The sequence below is a fragment of the Furipterus horrens genome, unplaced genomic scaffold (genome assembly GCF_987537825.1).
Source record: "Furipterus horrens unplaced genomic scaffold, mFurHor1.1.pri manual_scaffold_5, whole genome shotgun sequence".
Classification (NCBI taxonomy): Eukaryota; Metazoa; Chordata; class Mammalia; order Chiroptera; family Furipteridae; genus Furipterus; species Furipterus horrens.
The window spans coordinates 63,834,230-63,855,059 of NW_028327175.1; the positions used below are offsets into that span (position 1 = coordinate 63,834,230).

At 37.9% G+C, this 20,830-nt stretch overlaps 1 protein-coding gene across 1 annotated transcript in view; it reads right to left on the reverse strand.

Annotated features, from left to right (window-relative positions):
• The window catches only part of SKIC3 (SKI3 subunit of superkiller complex), a 76,275-nt gene that overhangs the window by 46,567 nt on the left and 8,878 nt on the right, over nucleotides 1-20,830 (reverse strand). Inside the window, exons 6-17 of the mRNA XM_090276500.1 lie at nucleotides 20,069-20,167; nucleotides 19,852-19,960; nucleotides 9,606-9,746; nucleotides 8,716-8,817; nucleotides 7,770-7,909; nucleotides 5,654-5,740; nucleotides 5,457-5,560; nucleotides 4,643-4,769; nucleotides 3,903-4,082; nucleotides 2,767-2,891; nucleotides 1,378-1,631; nucleotides 914-1,016 (exon numbers count right to left, since the gene is read on the reverse strand). Of these exons, the coding sequence (XP_090132626.1) occupies nucleotides 914-1,016; nucleotides 1,378-1,631; nucleotides 2,767-2,891; nucleotides 3,903-4,082; nucleotides 4,643-4,769; nucleotides 5,457-5,560; nucleotides 5,654-5,740; nucleotides 7,770-7,909; nucleotides 8,716-8,817; nucleotides 9,606-9,746; nucleotides 19,852-19,960; nucleotides 20,069-20,167 (1,571 nt within the window). The remainder of the gene's footprint in view (nucleotides 1-913; nucleotides 1,017-1,377; nucleotides 1,632-2,766; nucleotides 2,892-3,902; nucleotides 4,083-4,642; nucleotides 4,770-5,456; nucleotides 5,561-5,653; nucleotides 5,741-7,769; nucleotides 7,910-8,715; nucleotides 8,818-9,605; nucleotides 9,747-19,851; nucleotides 19,961-20,068; nucleotides 20,168-20,830) is intronic.

A 20,830-nucleotide genomic window follows, 5' to 3' on the forward strand; every position in this document is an offset into this window, starting at 1 on the left:
TATTTTTAGCTCAAGTATCATCACATTTACTCTTAAATATAGTTCCAACAAAGTATGCCTTCTTCACAATACCTCCCCCTCTATAAAGAGCTATATTATGTGAGACTTGAGCAGTAGCAATAAAAATCAGTGGGAGAAAAAGGGCTAAGGTTTTCATTTCATATCTGATTCATATCCAAAGCAAAGCAATCTTAGAGCAAGCAAATCAAGAGGCAACAGAGAAGACAAATAGGAAAAGAAAGGAAGGGAAGCACAGAAAAATGTTTAAGAGCAAAAAAAAAAAAAAAATTCAAATGTATGTCTAATTTGTAGACTTTTTAAAGCCATCTACCACAAGTAACACTTTTACCAAGGCAATGAATTTACAGTTCTATAAAACATAAAATTTACTCAAATTTTTCTGAATCCTTTCTTGTATTAGACATCATTGTTTTTTCCTACACAGATTCTCTCCAGAAGCAATCAGGCTATTTATTTCCCTTTACCTGTGGCCCTACCATTAAGCTTAAAATAAGCCATTAGCACTGATGTAAAGCATATTGTGAACCTGAAGCCCCTATTTTCCGATCATTCCAATTCTAGATACACTTCTAGGCCTCCTGAAAGAACACTAATGCTGCTCCACTAGCAGATGGCTTCTTTCTTCCACCCTTTCCCATGTGCCCAGCAAGTCACCCACTTAAGAGCAAGAAATCGTACCTTTCCCCAGTGCAAGATGACTACAATATGTATTAGAATATGTTCTAGAATTGGTTTGTCTGTTTTTCTTTATGCTTAATATTCTGAATAGTGAACACTATACCTAATAAAATAACATAGAATATTTCTTTATTCTATGTAGAATTTATTCTAAATTTGGCTTTATTATAATACTAAGAAAATAAACACAATGAATAATAAGAATAATACTAACCGAGTAAAATATTCCAGTGCTTTCTCTATGTAGTCTACAGCTTTCCCATCAAGATAGTCGACTAGAGCTGCTTTTGCCATCATGAGATGGCATTCACCCAAACCTAAAATCAGGTAAGGTTGCAGTTGTTAAAACATGTAAATGATACTTAGAATAAACTTCAAATAAATTCATATCAAACAAAACTCCTGTTTTGGAAATCTATTTTAGATCCAATATCTATCATAATAATTTGCTTAAAAGTTAAATCTCTATTATATTACTATTTACTGATTGTTATGAAACAAGATTGATGTTTCTATATTCAAATCTATATAACAAGCTATATCTTAAGAGGTTCATACTGGATGTTTACTGTAGACTAAAGAATCCTTTTTCAAGTTGTTCAATGCATTCAGGAAATCCACTCAAGGACTTTGTACTTCAGTATCGTAAAAGTGAAAGGAACTATTAAAAACAATTACCTTTCAAAGCAGGCACGTAATCTTCTTTCTTTTTAATGATCAGTTGGTATTGAGCTATAGCCTCCTTATATTTGCCTAGGATTTGCTGTACTGCTGCAACCTTAAACACACTGTAGATGGATTCTGGGTTCAGCTCACTGGCTTTTGTGAAAGATTTCAATGCTGTTGTATAGCTACCTCTGCTTAGGTAGGCTTCTCCTAATGATTCCCAACAATTGAAGTCCTTTGGGTCTGCCCTTAATGCTGCCTGTAAACTAAAATTTCAAGAAAGTAAGAGAACTAAAAGTAATAGAACTACTTCTACATCTGAAAGGAAAATATAAAATAAATAATTCAACTGAATCTACATATCCATGCTTCCTTTTATATATAAAAGTGGTAAAGCAGGTATATCCTTTTATAACCTGAATATTTTTAATACTAAGAAATTTTATTATAAACTTTGAATGAATAAGAACAAAATAATTTTTCTGAAGAAGTGCTGACCAGAATTTCTTTTCTTGACTATCTGGAAAAATTTCACTTTGCTACCATACCAGAACAGCTATATATCTCAGTATGCCTCATCACAGTCTACAAACTCACATCAATCCTATCAAAATAGAAATTATCACAGTTTAAAAAAACAAACAAACATGAATAACAAGCATGCTTTAAATATGACTAAATTCCATTTCCAGGAAAAAAAACTTAATGCCTGTATTCTAGATATTAACATATTTTAGAACAATTGTATCTTGTTTAAAAAGTTTATTTATTTATTTTTAGAGAGGAGGAAACAGAGAAAGAAACATTGACTGAGTACCCCTCACATGTGCCCCGACTGGGGACTGAACCTGCAACCCAGGCACGTGCCCTGACCCGGAATCCAACTTAATGACCTTTCAGTTTGCAGGATGATGCCTAACCAACTGAGCTCTGGACAGAGCAAAACAACTTTATCTTGATTCAAATGTATTTTATTTACTCTTCAGTGTAGCTCAAACCAAATAACTAAAAATGAGCTGCTCCAAATGCCCTTCAAGTGGCCAAATGTATCCCCTGCCCAAAAACAATATATGTCAGTGTGAGAACAAAGATAATAACCTTGGCTTATATCATTCCTTAAGTTTCTAACAAGAATCTACTATAGGTATAATACTATTAAGACTTCACTAGATTGGCTATCTCCCTAACAACAGGATATCATTTAATCCACTTTTGCAATTCCAGTGCCTTGCAGATAATAAGAACCAATCAACCATAAACAAATCTTGCTATTTCTTCCCTCAAAATACAACCTGGTATGAGGCAACAACCTGTAAAGGTCACTTTGGGTAAAAATAAAGAGTTTAACTGAAGAAAGCACTAGGCTATCTCACAGAGTTTAAATACAATTAGGTGCCTTACTCAGCCACTGCTTCAGAATATTGACCAGCTTTCAAATAGTATAGTCCTCGCCTAAGCCAGGCCCATTTTGCTGTTCCGGCACTCGCCTTTTGAGTTACTGTTGTCAGGATAGCTAGGGCAGTTTCCTAGTAAGAAGAAAGAAATAATATTAGAGATATCAAATATCATAAAATTCAGAACAGCTACGTAAAGTACTCGAATATACGATGTCCACCCAGAGAAAGTCCAGCCATTGTTAATATAAGTAGAACAGTTTGCACCACACCTCTGTAACCTGGCAGCCAACGTGAGTGGACTGGAATGTGCATGCATGAAAAATGGTGACTTCACTGTACTAGTCAGTGGGGGCAGTAGGTGCCATTGAGTGAGCTTGTGCACTGTGGGGCCACGGCATTCAAAATGACTGAGCAAGTAGAGCAACAAATCTGCATCAAATTTTGCGTTAGGTTTGAACATTCCTCCATGGAAACTATTCAGATGATTCAGAAGGCTGCAGATATGGGCAACAGGTGACTGGCAACTTCATCATGACAGTGTACCAGCTCGTGCATCACATGTCTCTTGTGCAGAGTTTTTTGGCAAAACATCAAATCACCCAGGTGACTCAGCCCCGCTTTAGCTCAGTTTTGGCACCCTGTAACTTCTGGCTTTTCCAAAACTTAAAATCACCTTTGAAAAGTAAGATTTCAGACTGTCGATCAGATTCAGGAAAATATGACTGAGCAGCTGATGGCGATTGGGAGAACTGTGTGATGTCCCAAGGTGCCTACTTTAAAGGGGACTGAGGTATCATTGCCCTATGTACAATGTTTCTTGCATTTGTATCTTCTTTAGTAAATGTCTCTATTTTTCACATTACATGGTTGGATACCTTATAGACAGACCTTGTATTTTCATTTACCACTTCTGATTTTTTCAACCTACATTGGTATATAATTAACTACAATTTCAACAATAAATGGTGAGAATTTTAATGTCTGCCAAAGAAAAGAAAATTTACAAACAGCAACAAAAATATTTCCATTGCAGCTGTAAAGGATAAAAATAATAACTTTCAAGTATACATATATAAAAATGTTTCTATTTCTACACTTCACATAAAAACAAGACAAAGGTGTTTAAGTTATTAGATATACCATCTCTTCAAGCTCCATGCTTAAATCAACAGCTGCAGCTCCAGATTCAGCATCAGAGTCATCTAATTCAAAAGCTCTCCTGTAACATCCACGGGCTCTGTTTTTATCTCCTACTACATCTCTGTAATAATGGCCCAAATAGCAGAAAACTTTCCTCATGTATGTATCCAGTTTTGCAGCCTTCAAAATAAAACACAAAAAATACATAGTTTTTTTTAAAAAGAAACACTTTTATTAAATATATAAAAATATGCCAAAACATCCTTTAAAGTAAGATTTAAAACAGACATAAAAGCTGGCTGTCACTACTTATTAGTGTAAAAATTTATTTTTGTTAAAAGACATGTGAAATTAGAACTATTATACTAATCTGCTTTTATTAGTCAAGATAAGAAAGACTTTTGATGTTAAACATCTAAATAACAAAAAGTTAAACATCTAGAATTACATAAGGCTCATATGCCCATAAAACTAGAGTGGAAATTACCTAAAAACAATATTGTTTTCCAGATATTATGTCTTATTTTCTGTAACATGTGATTCTTAATTAACTAACTCATATACTTGTATGGCTTAATTTTCTCCTTGAAAACCCATTAACATTCTCCCAAACCTTATGTGTGAGATGTAAACACAAACAGATCAGTAGTAATTTTAAGTACCTAACTTATATAATTATTATTTATGATTTTATTATAAATTCACTTGAACAAAGAATTGAATAGTTGCACTTATATTACCTTTAGAAAGTGGGTAAGAGCCTTTGTTTTATCTTTTCTTGTTTCTTCACCCATGAACCAATATGTTAACCCAAGTTGGTAATGATATTCAGCAACTTCAGCATCTTTCTCAAGAGCTCTCTGAAAACTAAGTCACCAAGAGGAAGTAGAAAATATCAAAATATATATGATATAGCAGACTCCTAGTTGAAACAATTGAAGTTTTTTGAGTGATTCAAGGATGCTGAATTTATTACTTTAGGATTCAGATTATCATGAGAAAAATAAAGAATTTGTTTTTTAATAACAGTAACTTTAAAAAGCACAATGGCCTTTAGCTCTACTAATGTCTAATGTGCTAAGTGTTCATACCAAACAATATGTTTGCTTACTGAACATTATAACCAGCTAATCAGATTTCAAATCCATCTTGGAAATTTTGTGTTACATGCTAAATACCTTTTTTTTTTTTTAAATTTTTTTATCCTCAACAGAGGACATTTTTCCACTACTTTTAGAGAGAGGAAGGGAACGAGAGGATCATCAATGTGAGAGAGAAAACACTGAGTTGCCTCCCATATGTACCCAGACCGAGGACCAAACCCACAACCTAGATCGAGAATTAAACCTGCAACCTTTCGGTTACATGACCACTCTCCAACCAACTGAGACACACTGCCCAGGGCTGCTAAATACATTTCTTTAAAATACTAATAAAGCTTACATCAAATTTATACAAAATTGGATCTTTATCAAGCCCATTTACTTTGAATTTCTTTAAAATTTAATAAACTAAAATATGACTTGATTCTATGAGCAATCTATATATCCTTACCATTTTTCTGCTTGTAGAAAGTCCTTTTTGGTAAAATGAATAAAACCCTCCAGGGCATGAGCTTCAGCTAGGTCAGGGTAAGAAGATAGAACATCTTCCATAATCTATAAAGTGAATATCTGTCAATTCCATATCCAAATAAAAATAACTTTAAAAAAAACAAATGGAACACCTCAGTTTGAATGAAAAAAACCAACCTTTGAAGCTTCATCTAATGAGCCTTTGTTCAGATAGGCCAAGCTTTTGAGAAACAGAAGTCCTGGGATGTTATGTGCATCAGAAACCTTGAAAGTAATTGTAAAAAATTGCTATAAATCTTCAATACAATGTATTAATGTTGACTTTCATTAAAGAATGACCATAAAAGAGCATAGAATAAAGACATAGAGGTCCTGATTTCTATTACTATTACCACTTTCATTCTCTGCAACCTTTGTATTAGGGAAAATTTCAAACACATTAAAAAACATTAGAAAATAATATAATGAAACCACATATACTCATTATCCAGCTTCAAAATTAATAACTCAAAGCCAATCTTTTCTTCTCTGTACCTCCACCCGTTTCACTACACCCCTGCTTAAAATTATCGCGCATATTATAATTTTTTATCTGATACTTCAGCATCTATATCTAAAAATTAAGTTCCTTTTTAAATAACATAATCATAACACCTAAACAATACCAATACATCATTAATATCATCAAATAATTAGTCAGCGTTTAAAGTTCTAAGTTGTCTCATAATATATTTGAATAATTTATTTTAATCAAAATCTAAGTAAGGTACATACACTGAAGTTGTTAATAGGCCTATTAAGTCTCTCTTAATCTTTAGGGTTCCCCTCCATCTCTTTTTTTCCTCCATTACAATTTAACTGTTGAAAAATATGGGCCATTTGTCAGTTTCTCACGATCTGGTGTTTTGCTGAATGTATTGTCATGGTATTGACATGTTTCTTGGTTTCCTGTATCTTCTATAAAGTAGGTCTAGAAGCTTGATCTAATCCAGGTTTGATGTTTTGGCAAGAATACCTCATGTGTATTTGCACTTGGTTATGTCTAGTTGTCTTCCTTTTTGTGATGGTAGCAGCCATTGATAGATGCTAAATTTATTAATTTGGCACAGATTGCAAAAATGGTGATTATTTTTCTCATTCTATCACTCATTTGTGGAACCCTTCAACAAAGAGAAATTTCCCCTCCTCTCATTATCTACTTGATTATTCGTAGGAAAAGTTTATACAGAAAAAGCAGGATAAATGCCTTAATTCTTTTCAATTGGTTCCTTAGCAATCTTCAAAGATTTACTTTATTGAGGATGTTTTGATGATTGGTACTCAAACTGTCCACTCTTCAGCCACTAACAATAAATTCATGCTGGTTCCTGAGCCCTTCTGACACATTGCTAGGATCCTTTTATAGTTTCCTTTCTTTCTAGCATTGTAAGATGTTCTGGACTCGTCTTGTACAATTTCTATCTCAGACCTGTACTCTACCAGTTCTCCAAAGGACTTCTTGTTTTCTTATTTAAAAAAAAAAAAAAAAAAAAGTATTGGAAAGACCTCTACAGAGCACTCACACAAAACTCATTATTGGTGAGAAGGCCAGTAGAAAATAAGAGAACAAGATATTAGTTCCTGAAGGTTGCTGACAGCTGTTCTAATTCTAAAGAAATAATATGAAATGCAAAGCCCTTTGAAATATACAAAAAAAGACCTTTAAAATCAAAACCTTGCAATATATTGAGTAATATAATTTTAATTTTAGATAAAAAATCCTGTTATCTGACAAAAATCTTTAAAAGCACTAGGTTGTTATAATCATCATTTACTAATTTTTTTGCTAGGGAATTTCAAATTGCCAGGACCAAAAACATTAAAAAATTAGTTTCATTCTTAAATATCAATATTCCTCTGAGTGTTTTATTGAATAAAAGAAATAACATTTTCTACTATGAAGTTATTAGTGTCCTTAACTATTCTTGTCAATAAGTGATAAAATATTTTCTGTAAGAAAAGTTTAGAATCCAAAAATAGTAATAATCAAGTAGTAACCTAAGAGGTCAAAAAGGTAAGAGAATAATAAAAGAAAGAATGAAAGAAAGAAATTGAATCATATAAAGAGCACTGTAAGTACTTAACCAAGAAGTTTTCATTTGTGTAAATGATTTACAAAAGTGCAGATATGGTGAATTCATACCTTTAACACAAAATTCATCTAAGTAAATATTTGTGGTAAGGAAAAAGTGGTTGATGCCTGGTTGACTGGAAACTAATTAAGTTGAAGGGGAAAATTCGATGACAGGACTACCTGATCAAGAGTACAAATTGCTTCCTCTGAAGATTCATTATCTGAGAGTTTAATCAAAGCCTCTGCTTTCAAACGAAGACAAAGATTCTTCTGATGAAGACTGCCACCAGACACACCAAGGTTTTCTATGTTCTTCAGAGCTGACAAAATTAAGAACATCTGAATGAAGATAACCATATCACTTTTTTTTTTTTTCTTTTTGAGGGAGACATAAATTACAGTTAGAACAAGAACAAGTTGTCAAAATAATATACATGAAGAAAATCCAAAGCTAAATATACTCTTTCCTGAACTCTTTATGGAAATATCTTAATTTAGAACAAAACAGATCTCAATTAAAATCTTTATCTTCACGTAAGATAATAAACTGAACACCGTGAAATAGAACAATAGCTATCCCTATCTGCTACATAACAAAGGTTAGCCTTGGCCAATGCATCTTAATGAACATAGCAAACTAAGGATACTGGAAGGGAAAGAAGCTGAGTTAGAATGGACCAGGGTGAATTGTTTCTTGACTATAGAAGCTAAGCCACCAGCTGTATCAGAGCAGTGAATCTCTTCTTGTGATTGTCTATCCCATGTCATTCAAAAAGGCTCCAAGACCCCTTTCCTTACCTACATCAGAGGAATCAAGAACTAGCGAAGGTGCTTGGATACACCAGGATTCCCCTGTTACAAAGACAGAGCACCACTACAGAAGCCAAAACTGACAGTCGAAACCTTTGATAAATATTCATTGTCAGTTTAAAAATAAATACACTAGTACACATGCATAGAGACTTGGCATTTTTCAACCTCAATGCAACTTAAAGTAGTTGGCAATTTCAAATACAAAAAGTCAGCAGCCTTTAAGATTTATTTGTTTTTGTTTTTTTAACTACTATCTGTCTCCTTTAAGATGAAAAGAAACAGGGTTGGGCACACTTAAAGACATCAAGAATACCTTGATTGCATGAAAGAACAGCTTCCTTAGGTCTATGCATTTTGACTTGGGCTTCTGCCAGATGATACCATCCAGTTGTGCATTGATGGCTTTCTTTTAACCCTAAAAGGATAAAAGCAAGGAGAAGATCCAAGGTTTCCATTGCTTCTGAGATGAATGACACCACCATCTACTCTCAAAATCAGACTTCTTTCCTCTCCCTCATCTGTCACATCTAATCAGTCACCAAGTCACACTGATTCCAGGCCCCTCCCAGCCCATTTCCCTACCACCAGGACTTTAGTTCAGACCACTGTCATCCTTATCCCAGATCAGTGCTTGCGATACATTCCAATTCATTCTCCACACTGTGATGAGAATATTTCTAAAAATACAAATGTGATTATGAAATTCCCCTGCTTAAAACCTCCCACTGCTTCCCTGCTACGCTTAGGATGCTTACAAGGTCTGCAAGGCCCTTCTCCAGCCTTAATTCTTGCCCTTTCCTCCTCCCTTACATTATTTACAAATCTGGCCAAACTACAAGCAGTTCCCTGAATACCAGCTTTCCTCCAACCTTGGGCTATATCATTTCCTGGCCTAAAATGCTCTTCCTACACCAACCTTGTATTTGTCATTGATATCTCAATTTGAATGTAAGGATAGAGATACTATTATCACTATTTTATAAATGAAGACACTGAGATACAGAGAGTTTAATTAACTTCCCCAAAGTCTTGAAATTAGTGAGTGGCAGAGTCAGAATGCAGACTTAAGCATACTCCAGAGTAAGTTCATGTTCTTTCACGCCTAGGTTAAATATACATTCCTTAAAGAAAAGCCCAAAGATAAATACCTATTGACTGAATAACAATTATACCTCATGTTACATGCTATGCACTGACACCTACCTTCTGTTAAGTTCCTAAAAGCATCTTCATATTTTTTGTCTTGTAATGCTTTAATGCCTAAACCAATGAGGCCTGGACCACTTTTTGAATCCATTTCCACTAGTCTGCAAAAATACTGCTGTCCTTCATCAGTAAGATTTCCTGGAATTAAAAGAAAAAGTTATTAGGATACATATACCAAATTTCTAAGCATTAAAACCTATATGACTTAAGTCTCAAAAATTATCTTAAAATTAAAAGAAAATTAAATGGCCATTAAAATTTCACCTTCAATTTCTACCCTTCTGAATCAAAACTCTTATTCCATGGAAACACAATTCATGATAAACCACACAAATTCTTACTAATATGCCTGGGAAAAAAAGAAAAAATGCCAATCGTGTATCTTTCCATGATCATCCATTTTTAGAGTACCTAAAAACTGCACACAAGTAAGCAAAGTGTGGATAAGTACTTGAAAATAGTTTCCAAAAGACTGGGATAAATACAAAAAACTTTTAAAACAAGGTAAACTTTCCTAACATATTCCCCTTGCTAACATCTGGAAGCCTAATTATAGAAACAAAAAGAGATGTGGGAGGATTCCATTCATGTTTAGCTCTGTGTAACATATCATTTACATATGACCAGATGGCACATAGAGGAATTCAGAGGAATTCTCTGTCATGTTCCTGAAAACCATCAGCAGTAATAACACAACTGATTCTGTGTCAAGACACAAAGAATATTCCAGCTTCAACCCTCAACCCACCTCACCTTCACACTCATTCCTGTTGAAATGATAGGAAATCGATTTCATTGTTTTTGAATAGAAAATCATTTAACGTCTCTGCTCTTTTTAACATTTAAGGTTCCAAAATTCCAGATTTAATTATTTCAAAACAGTTTGACAATATTGTCAGACTTGATGCTGACGAATACTAAATCTCCATGGATAAAGGTATTCTGAAGAGATTCAGGGTAGATGGCAAGTAATGCCTATAAGAACTGTTTCCTAAAGTTTACTATAAAAACTGTGAGTTTTTTTTAAATAACTAATTCATTTCTCACATCGCAAAGAAACTGATCACTACTATAGAATTTTCTTTTAAATAAACCTAGTTAGAAGGAAAAAACAGCATGTACTTATTTCTTTATTTTCACCTGGATTTTCTAATATTTCTATAACACAAAATCTTAAGCTCTTTGGATTGAAGAACCAAGCTCTTATCCTCCCCCATGTCAGCAATAAAGCAAAATAAAATAAAGAAATGTCATTTAGTATAAAATAACATTCATCAGATGACAACTGTGAAAGCTATTCACTACTTGTTATGTGAATCTTTATAAACTGAGTCCTTTTGAACATCAATCTTCAAGTCTCAACATGCAAAGGAAGACAAAGAATAATGAAATATATTTGTCCCCAGTGAAAGAGAACCCAGTAATTAACTGCTGTCAAGCAGTAAATTTCACAGACACTAAAGTACTCTGGGGGAGGATAGAGACCATAGAATTTTCAGAAGTTCTTAATACACAGAAAGTTTGGTTTAGAGGAACAATAAAAAAAAAGAAAAAGAAAAGTCATTAAGCGGTATCCTACTATCCTGCACTATTAAACTTCTACTTTCGGATACTGATTTATCTTAGAATGTACTTAAGTCTATGCCCTGGCTGGTTTAGCTCAGTGGATTGAGCGTCGGCCTGCGAGCTAAGTGTCGCTGGTTCGATCTTCCAGTCAGGGTACATCAGAGAAGGAAAACTCTGACTCCAAAAAACCTCCACTGCCTTGCGGCATACCTCTTCAGGGGAAAGGCTAAGGGAGTAAACCCCGACAGAAAATCCGGAGCCGGAGTCCCTAAGGCGGTTTGACGTTGTAGTCAACACCGGCAACTCCTGCGGCGCACCTGAACCCAAGCTGTATCGACTCCGTCTTTCCCTTGGACCCTTCAGCTGCGAAGAGAGGGGGGGTCTGCTGCATGGGCAACAGCAGACCCTCCATATTGCCCTGCCCAGGCTCTGTAGCTTCAGCGTCATCACAAGATGTCGATTCAACACGGGAGGAGACGAATGCCGTGTCACTCCCGAGTCGGACTGCACGGCCATTCTCGGCGGTGCAGATAGACTCTTAAGAAGCTACACCATCGTCTCTCGAGACGGACGGCTGCCGACGACGACGACTTAAGTCTAAACTGCTCTATTCCACAAGTTCTTACAACCAAAAATTGAGCAGGGAAAGCACTCTTCCTTGGTGTACCATATGTAAATATCCACCCAGTGCATCTCCCGTGGCCAGGATAGACCTCTCTTTCTGTCGATTCTGCAAAATACCCACTCCAAACCATTTCAAGAATTTTTTTTCACATAAATCAATACACTCTCTAATCAGTCAGCATAATCCCTTTGTTAGCTCTTTATTAGAGACTTAGTTAAACACTGAATTTAGGTGCAAAACTCTGCAAACTATCTCTTCTACATTTGTGTAGGCTTTTGAAATATAAGGACCATGTTTACTCAACAAATCCACATTCTAGGCATAAATGTATGTACTAAAAAAGCATTCAATCACTCCTCGGGAATAAATTTCTGTACGGGTCCACTCCTTGTGGTTTCAGGAATTATAGCCCAAGTTGTGAGCCAGGCCCTCCAGGGAGGCCTTTAAGTCTCAACAGAAAACCGAAAGGCTGTGTGGCAGACAGGACCAAAGGCCACTCAGAGGGTTCCCATGGGAATTGGATTTTAAAAAATGCTTATGATACTTTAGAGCTTGCTCCACTTTTCTTATCTCTTAGTTAATTATAAACAATGTGTAGCTAAAAATGTATGAAGCCTTACACCTGATGTCAGCATGACGTCCGAATATTTAGCAGACCCTGACACAGACTGGTCACTGTGTTCTTTATATTGATATCTGTAATCGGTAACTGTCAGCGGTAACCAAAGCATCTAAAAGCTTATTGATGATTCATAAATCTTGACCTTGTATCTCCTGAATCCCCTACTCAATAAATGGCACGGGAGACAGAAGTTCAGGGCTCTTCTCCACTAGAGAGATTAGCCACCTCCCATTCACCCCAGACAAAATACAGTGTCCTGGATAAATTTCTTCCCCATGGTCATGAATGCTCTACTAGACAGTTTCCAATCGAGCTGGGGCGCTGGAGGCAGCTCAGCCTCAAATTTCAAAGTACCCTCTTGTACCACGTAGCATATGAACAGATCAAGAATTAGGAAAAGATACAAACCGCTGATAGCTGAACAGGCACAGACAGAAAAGAGTGAATACTAGCCATTAATTGCATAATAGCAATTTTTTAAAAAATATGCTTTATTCTTTATGCTATTACAGTTGACCTATTTCTTTTCCTTGTTTCCCTCCACCCAGTGACCTCCCGCCCTCCAGTTGCCCCCCCCCTTAGTCCATGCCCATTGGTTGTGCATATAGTTCTTCTCAACATCTTACTATCTACTCCACTCCCTCCTACTATGCTTGATTCCCTCCCCGCTACCCCCTGACCTCTCCCCTATATGATCCCCATACCTATAATTCTTTTCCCACTCTCATTGCCTACTTAGTCTGCCTTTGTTTCAATTCCCTAGCTTCTGCTGTTGGTTGTTGTGATAGTTTTCATTTTAATGTTCATAGTTTTGATCCTCTTTCTCCTAAACAAGTCCCTTTAACATCTCATATAACAGTGGTTTGGACCTGATGAACTCCTTCAGTTTTACTTTGTCCTGGAAGCACTTTCTCTGCCCTTCTATTCTGAATGACAGATTCGCTGGATAGAGTAATCGTGGTTGTAGGTTTTTGCTTTTCATTCCTTTGAATATTTCTTGCTAGTCCCTTCTTGCCTGCAGAGTTTCTTTTGAGAAATCAGCTGGTAGTCTTATTGGGACCCATTTGTATGTAATTCTCTTCTTCTCTCTTGCTGCTTTTAAGATTCTCTCTTTATACTTAATTTTTGACATTTTGATTATAATGTGTTTTGGTGTGGTTCTCCCTGGGTCTGGTTTTTTTGGAACTCTCCTTGCTTCCTGGACCTGTAAGTCTATTCCCTTCCCCAAGTTAGGGAAGTTCTGCTTCATTATTTTTTCACATAATTTTTCAACTTCTAGTTCTTCTTCTTCACTTTCTGGCAGCCCTATGATTCAGATGTTGGCCTGCTTATAGCTGTCTGATAAGTTTCTGAGCCTCTCCTCATATTCCTCACTTCTCGTTTCCTCTTTCTGCACCAGTTGACTGTTTGTTCCTTCCCTATGTTCTGATTTGTTGATTTGATCCCTGGTATATTTTCCCTCACCACTAGTTTCGTATGTGTTTTTGTTCATTTCAGCGGGACTAGCCTTCATTCCTTCCCTGTCTTGATTCAGCCCCACTGTTAGGTCTGTAAGCATTTTTATAACCAAGCTCTGAACTGAGCCTCAGAAAGATTTCCTATCTGCTGATCCATTTGATTAGATATTTGCTGTCTGGTCAGCTGTGTCACTGGGATCTCTATTATGACCTGTGCCATCCTGACCATTTTGTGTTACCTTTGCTTCCTGGGCAGGGCTGTCACACCTCTTACGCTATAGGGGGTGGAGCCACGTGCACTCATCACCACTGGGTGACCCGTCTCACCACCCTGTAGCATTTTCTGCAGGGAGTGGGGGTCCTGCTGTTCAATCTCCACTGAGAGACTGGGAGCCTCCTCCTCTGTCCCCATCCACTCCGGGCCTCACAGTCCAAGGCAATGGAGGTCTGCCTTCCCTGGCTTTGGAATCACAAGCTGACGGGTCTGGTCTGAAGCTGGGGTGCTCCCCAGGCGCTTCTTGGCGCCTCCCCTTAAATATGGGTGTCTGTGCTTACCGCTGTCCTGCCACCATCACTGCTGCTGCCACGGACAGCACAGCTTGAACTCTCCACCCCAGTTTTGCCCCTCCTACCTGTCTGGGCAAGCACCACTCCTTTATAACTTCATACATTGGACTTCCATTTATTTCCTGGTACTTCTGGTTATTTCTGGTTTTGCGGTAGTTGTATTCCTTCTTAGTTGTGGAGGGAGACGGGGCATGTCAGTCTAGGCCTCCATCTTGGCCGGAAGTCTCCTGTGTCTGTTTGCTTCCGTGTCCCAGGGAGAGCTGTCACTCCTACTACGTTGTAAGGGGCGGAGCCTTAGGTATTTGTCAGTAACGGGCGACCTGTTTAACCACATTGTGGCGCTGTGTGTGGGGGAGGGGTCCAAGAAGGAACAATGCTGCTTGCCCAGCACTCGCCCCTTTTCCAGGCACTTTTCCCACTTCCGCACCAGACTGGCGGCCCTCTAGCTGCTGCCCTGGCCATTATTCCCAGAGTGGGTGGGTCTGTGGATGTTCTAACTGTGGGGGCCCTTTAAACAAGCAGACTCTGCTGAGACCGGCAGCTTCTGCCTCCACCCCAACCCCCACTGGTTTGCACAGTCAAAAGCAATGAGGCTTGATTTTCCCCAATGCTGGGACAGTGAGCTGCACAGTCTGGTGAGGAGCTGGGAATGCTCCCCAGGTGGCCCTCCTGACTTTTTAAAACGTGTAACTGTGCTTTCCACCGGCCTGCTGCTGTTGCTGCTGCTGCCCCAGCTCCGCCCCTCCTACCTGTCTGGATGAGTATTTCTTCTTTATATCTTTGTTTGCTGGACTTCCATGCACTTTGATTTTCTGGAACTTCTGGTTGTTTCTAGTTTTGAGGTAGTTGTATTCCTTCTTAGTTGTGGAGGGAGACGCAGCATGTCTGTCTACGCCTCCATCTTGGCCAGAAGTCCCGTAATAGGAATTTTAACAGTAGAAAAATGGGTAGAGAGGGATGTGTACCAGAGGCAACACAATAAAGAAAATCAGCCCACTTATATTGGAAACACATTGGGACTCGTGTTAAAATGTGAAGAAACTGGGTGATTTTGGAACTATGCTTCCTAGTAGTAAAACAGAGACAACCACACACTCCCTCACAAGTATACTGTTTGTACTGCAAGTCTCTTAGCATGCCTCATCCTCCTGGACCTCAATGCACTGTTCAAACTGTTAACTACTCCCTTCTTTTTAACTCTCCTGACAGGTAATACTACTCCAATTCTTCTCCTCTCCTGAAAGCTTCCTTTCCCTCTACATGCTTCCTTTTCCTCTCCCTTAACTGCAGTCAATCAGGTCCCTGGACTGTTTCTTTTTATACCTGCTAAACATTTCTTCCTACTCTTATTCCATCATTGTAATTTGTTACCATTCAATAACTCTGACTTTAAAAGACAGTGCTAATAAAGACCTCCTAATCATACAGTCAGTTACAGATCTCCTTCCTGAAATGCTCTTGGGTTGCCTGCTGTGTTGCTTTGCAGGCCCCAAAACTTCCTCCCTGATCTCTCTTCTTTTCTGTCCTCTAGTTCCCTCTTCCCCTCCCCCCACCCTTTGCCTTCAAGCTGGCCAGAACCACCCAGATACAGTTTTCATCTTTTTGCCCTTAGTCTTCCACTGAAGTCATCTACTCCACTCACACCTATTGTGCACTAGTTTGATATGATTTCAAATCCACTTGTTCATAGCAACAAATGAAGGGTTTTTTGTTTTTGTAATTTCTTTTTCAATTACAATGTATTTTGTATTAGTTTCAGGTGTACAATATAGAGGTTAGGCAATCATACCCTTTAAGAAGTGATCCCCATGATATTTCAAGTACCCACCTGGCACCAAGTACAGGTATTATAATATTGGTTATATTCCCTCTGCTGTGCTTTGCATCCCTGTGACTATTTTGTAATGGCCAATTTGTACTTCTCACTTCCTTTGCTTTTTTCACCCAGTCCTCCAACAATGCACCCCTAGCAACCACCAGTCAGTTCTCTGTATCTATGAGTCTGTTTCTATTTTTATTTGTTCATTTATTTTGTTCCTTAGATTCCACACATGAGTGAAATCATCTGGCATGATTTCTCTGTCTGATTTGTTTTTAAGAGTACAGCTGTTTTGACATAAGAGTTGAAGTAAGATGTGTCAGGATATTGTCATCTCATCTGTTGTCATTAATAAGTATTCAGCACCTCAGCTGCTAAGGAGTACCACTGGGAACTTACCCATAAAAAAGTATAAAGAAGCAACTGTAGCAAGGGGACATTTAGACTATGAATATTGAGAGTTTGTGAGGACTATTCAAGAGTGTTTGGTCTAGGCAAGGTGGCCCTTTGCTGATCCAAAAGCTCTCCAAAGACCTTTGGGGCATTAGCCACAGTGGGGAAAGCTGTGCAGCGGCCCCTGAGAAGGGAACATCCTGTCAGCCAGCGCCAGCGCCGCGAGCACCACAGTTCCCTAGCGATGTGCTCTAGCAAGAAGGGGCTTGCAGGGTTTTGGTTTGGCAGCTGGAAGTCATGTCTCAGTTGGTTAAACCATCCTTTCCGGAGAAGAGAACCAACCTTGAGAAGAGAACCAACCTTGAGAAAAAGTACAACACATCTAAATCTGGGCTTTATTTCTTTCATCTCCCCTTGCCTTAAATAATAATGTGATTAATCTATTATATATTGGTTTGGAGTATGTCATCTTGTTATTGGCTTAAGAGACTTTATCCTGTATGCTACTGGCTTGTGAAATTCCTGCAATAAACCCATGTTAAATAAACTTTTGGCAAAGACAAACTCGGTCTCTGGGCATAATTTGCCACCCAAAACCAAACACCTACATATAAATGACTCCCAAACCATAAGTCAAGCCTTAGTATTGATGGCTCATCTGCAAACCACTGATGGGCAATTCCTTTTGAATATCCATTAACATCTCTCTCAACAATTTACATTTCATACAAACCATTACTCCACAGTAGGCCAACTTTTCAGGAGACCTAAAAGTTAAAAGTGATTTCTCCCTCCCTTTACCTCTAAAAAAAATTTTTTTTCATTCATTGTTACTTTTAATTGCTATCATGTTCCCAGTATCACTGAATCTACTCAATTAAGTCAGAGAAGGAAAACTCTGACTCCAAAAAACCTCCGCTGACTTGCGGCATACCTCTTCAGGGGAAAGGCTAAGGGAGTAAACCCCGACAGAAAATCCGGAGCCGGAGTCCCTAAGGCGGTTTGACGTTGTAGTCAACACCGGCAACTCCTGCGGCGCACCTGAAGCCAAGCTGTATTGACTCCGTCTTTCCCTTGGACCCTTCAGCTGCGAAGAGAGGGGGGGTCTGTTGCATGGGCAACAGCAGACCCTCCATATCACCCTGCCCAGGCTCTGTAGCTTCAGCTTCACTGGAGAGGACACTCCAGCGTCATCGCAAGATGTCGATTTAACACGGGAGGAGACAGATACCGTGTCACTCCCGCGTCGGACTGCACAGCCATTCTCGGCGGTGCAGATAGACTCTTAAGAAGCTACACCATCGTCTCTCGAGACGGACGGCTGCCGACGCCGATGACGACGACGACGACGACTCAATTAAGTCTACCTTTGACCCAATCTCTCCTGCACACGGTATTAGTTGAAGACTTGATACTTCATAAGTTATTTCAACATGACATTTCTAATGTTTTCTTGTGTTCATGAGAAGTGTTTGTGCAAGTCTAAATTTGACTCAGACAAAGTAAGGGAAAAAAATTCAAATTGCCAAAAAAATAAATATCGAGGACTGAAGGTAACAGTTCTAAGTTTTAATTCACACGCCAGGGGAATATAAGTACAAGTAGAACTTATAAGGGAAAGTTAAAGAGGGAAGAGCTGGGACAGATGCAATGATACTCTCCTAAAAGCAATTTTCCCTTAAGTTACCTCCTACAGTAGTTTTCAGCCATTTTCCTATTATGAAACATGTGATGGTCATTCATGTATAAAACATTCCAATGTGTATACTCATTTATGAATAAAGTAAAAAATATATAAATAATTAGTAAAGGTCTTCAATAATTTACAGTCACTACCATATTGGTGCTGGTACTGTTATTTTTATTTCAGTGACTGATTTCTGTGAACTTTGTTCATATCACATGAACATAGGCATGAATAGGAGTAATATTCAAATTATTTAAAAACACCTTATTCAGCACAGAGATTAAATCCAAGAACAGAGTCTGCTGTGAAAGCCAATATGGTTCCTCTGTAAACGCTGAGCACCAGCCTTAGGCACAACACAACCAACAGGACAGGTTTTGGCAACTCCCAGCAAGCTAGCTGTCGTCGCTTCTCTATTCCCCCAAAGAAAGTACACAAAGAAGCAAGAACATGAAGCATACACTGAGATAGACTGGAATCTGCTCCATTTCATTAAAAAAGTAGATAATTCACACTTCATTCCTCTACATTGCAGTATTTACGATAATGTACTTGTCACACTAAAACATCAACGCTGAAAATGCAAATCTTCCACAAAATCCTTTGTGTGACATTCATAGCCCTATGTACTACAGTCCAACCTACTTAACGCAAAATATATCTTAGCTATTCCTTCTACTGTAGCAAATAAAACTATTGTACTATTTCCAAAAACTGCACCTAGCTCCATACCTTTGCTCATTCCATCTGGAGTACATTTTACCTCTTCCCATTTGCCTAATGTGTATGGAAAATACAAGACCGTCTTCAATCCCCACATTCAAAAAGACTTCACTGATCAACAACTCATAATTCTTCTCTATCACTATACTCAGAGAAGGAAAACTCTGACTCCAAAAAACCTCCGCTGCCTTGCGGCATACCTCTTCAGGGGAAAGGCTAAGGGAGTAAACCCCGACAGAAAATCCGGAGCCGGAGTCCCTAAGGCGGTTTGACGTTGTAGTCAACACCGGCAACTCCTGCGGCGCACCTGAAGCCAAGCTGTATTGACTCCGTCTTTCCCTTGGACCCTTCAGCTGCGAAGAGAGGGGGGGTCTGCTGCATGGGCAACAGCAGACCCTCCATATCACCCTGCCCAGGCTCTGTAGCTTCAGCTTCACTGGAGAGGACACTCCAGTGTCATCGCAAGATGTCGATTCAACACGGGAGGAGACAGATACCGTGTCACTCCCGAGTCGGACTGCACAACCATTCTCGGCGGTGCAGATAGACTCTTAAGAAGCTACATCATCGTCTCTCGAGACGGACGGCTGCCGACTATACTTTCCTATATATATCAGCCTTTTCACATGCACAAAGACTATACATTGTACTTCTTTTTATGTCCAGAAATATTGAAATAATACCTTACACAAGGTAGGCACTGAAACAATATTTGATAGATAGTAACATCATTCCCCAACATTCATATACCTCTAGGACATGAAATATAATAAAGAAGAATTACCTGATTCAATTAAATGCAAACAAAGCACTTCTAATGGATATTGTACAGTGGGATAGATGTTTATCATTCCTTCACAGGCCTTCTTCAACCTAGCAGCTTCATGAGGAAACTTAAAAATATAAAAGTAAAATAAGCTAAGTAGCAGTAAAATATACTTCTGGATGCTTTCCTATTTAGAATGGAAAACGCACATTAGAGATTTCAAAAATCAACTTACTTTGGATAAACACTGAATGAAATGTCTATAAAGTACTTGATGATCTTCACTAGGAATCTTATCTGATAAGTTCAGTGCATTCTCAAAAGCCGTTAAAAGCTGAAACAAATTTTTTAAAAGTTATCATCTGTAATATATTTAAATGACAATTCTAAAATAGTTGAAGATATAAAACTCACATGAACTACACACTCAGTTAACTCCAAATGCATTTTTATTGTACGGCCCTAATCATTTCAATGCGGAAAGACACATATACGTAAGTTTTGGAAGGCATTCTGACTCCACTGGCCAGCAGACTGTCCTGAACTAATAGGGAATAACTATAAATTGGCAACATTAATATACTAAACCAGTCTATAAGTTTGTTGTTCCTTATAAAGTAGTCAACTGGAGAGGTATAGTCATACATGTATGCCAATGTAGCTACTACTGCTCAGATCATTTTTAAAAGATCTCTTCTGAAATCATCAGCATGTTCTTTGGAACATCTTTAATGGCAGCAAATTTTCAATCTTAAAAATATATTTTATGAAGTTAGGATATACTTTTGGTAAAAGAAAACCAGAAATATAATGAGAAAACTTCTCTTACACAGTATCATTAACTGACTTTGAAGAAAACTTCAGAAGAGAACGTCTAAATATGTTTTGAGTCAGAATAGCAATACTAGAATTCAAAGCAAACACTTTAAAAGGACACTATTCATTTGGTTAAGTTCTACATTGTTACAAAGATTTCCCATGACTCTATAATGAAAAT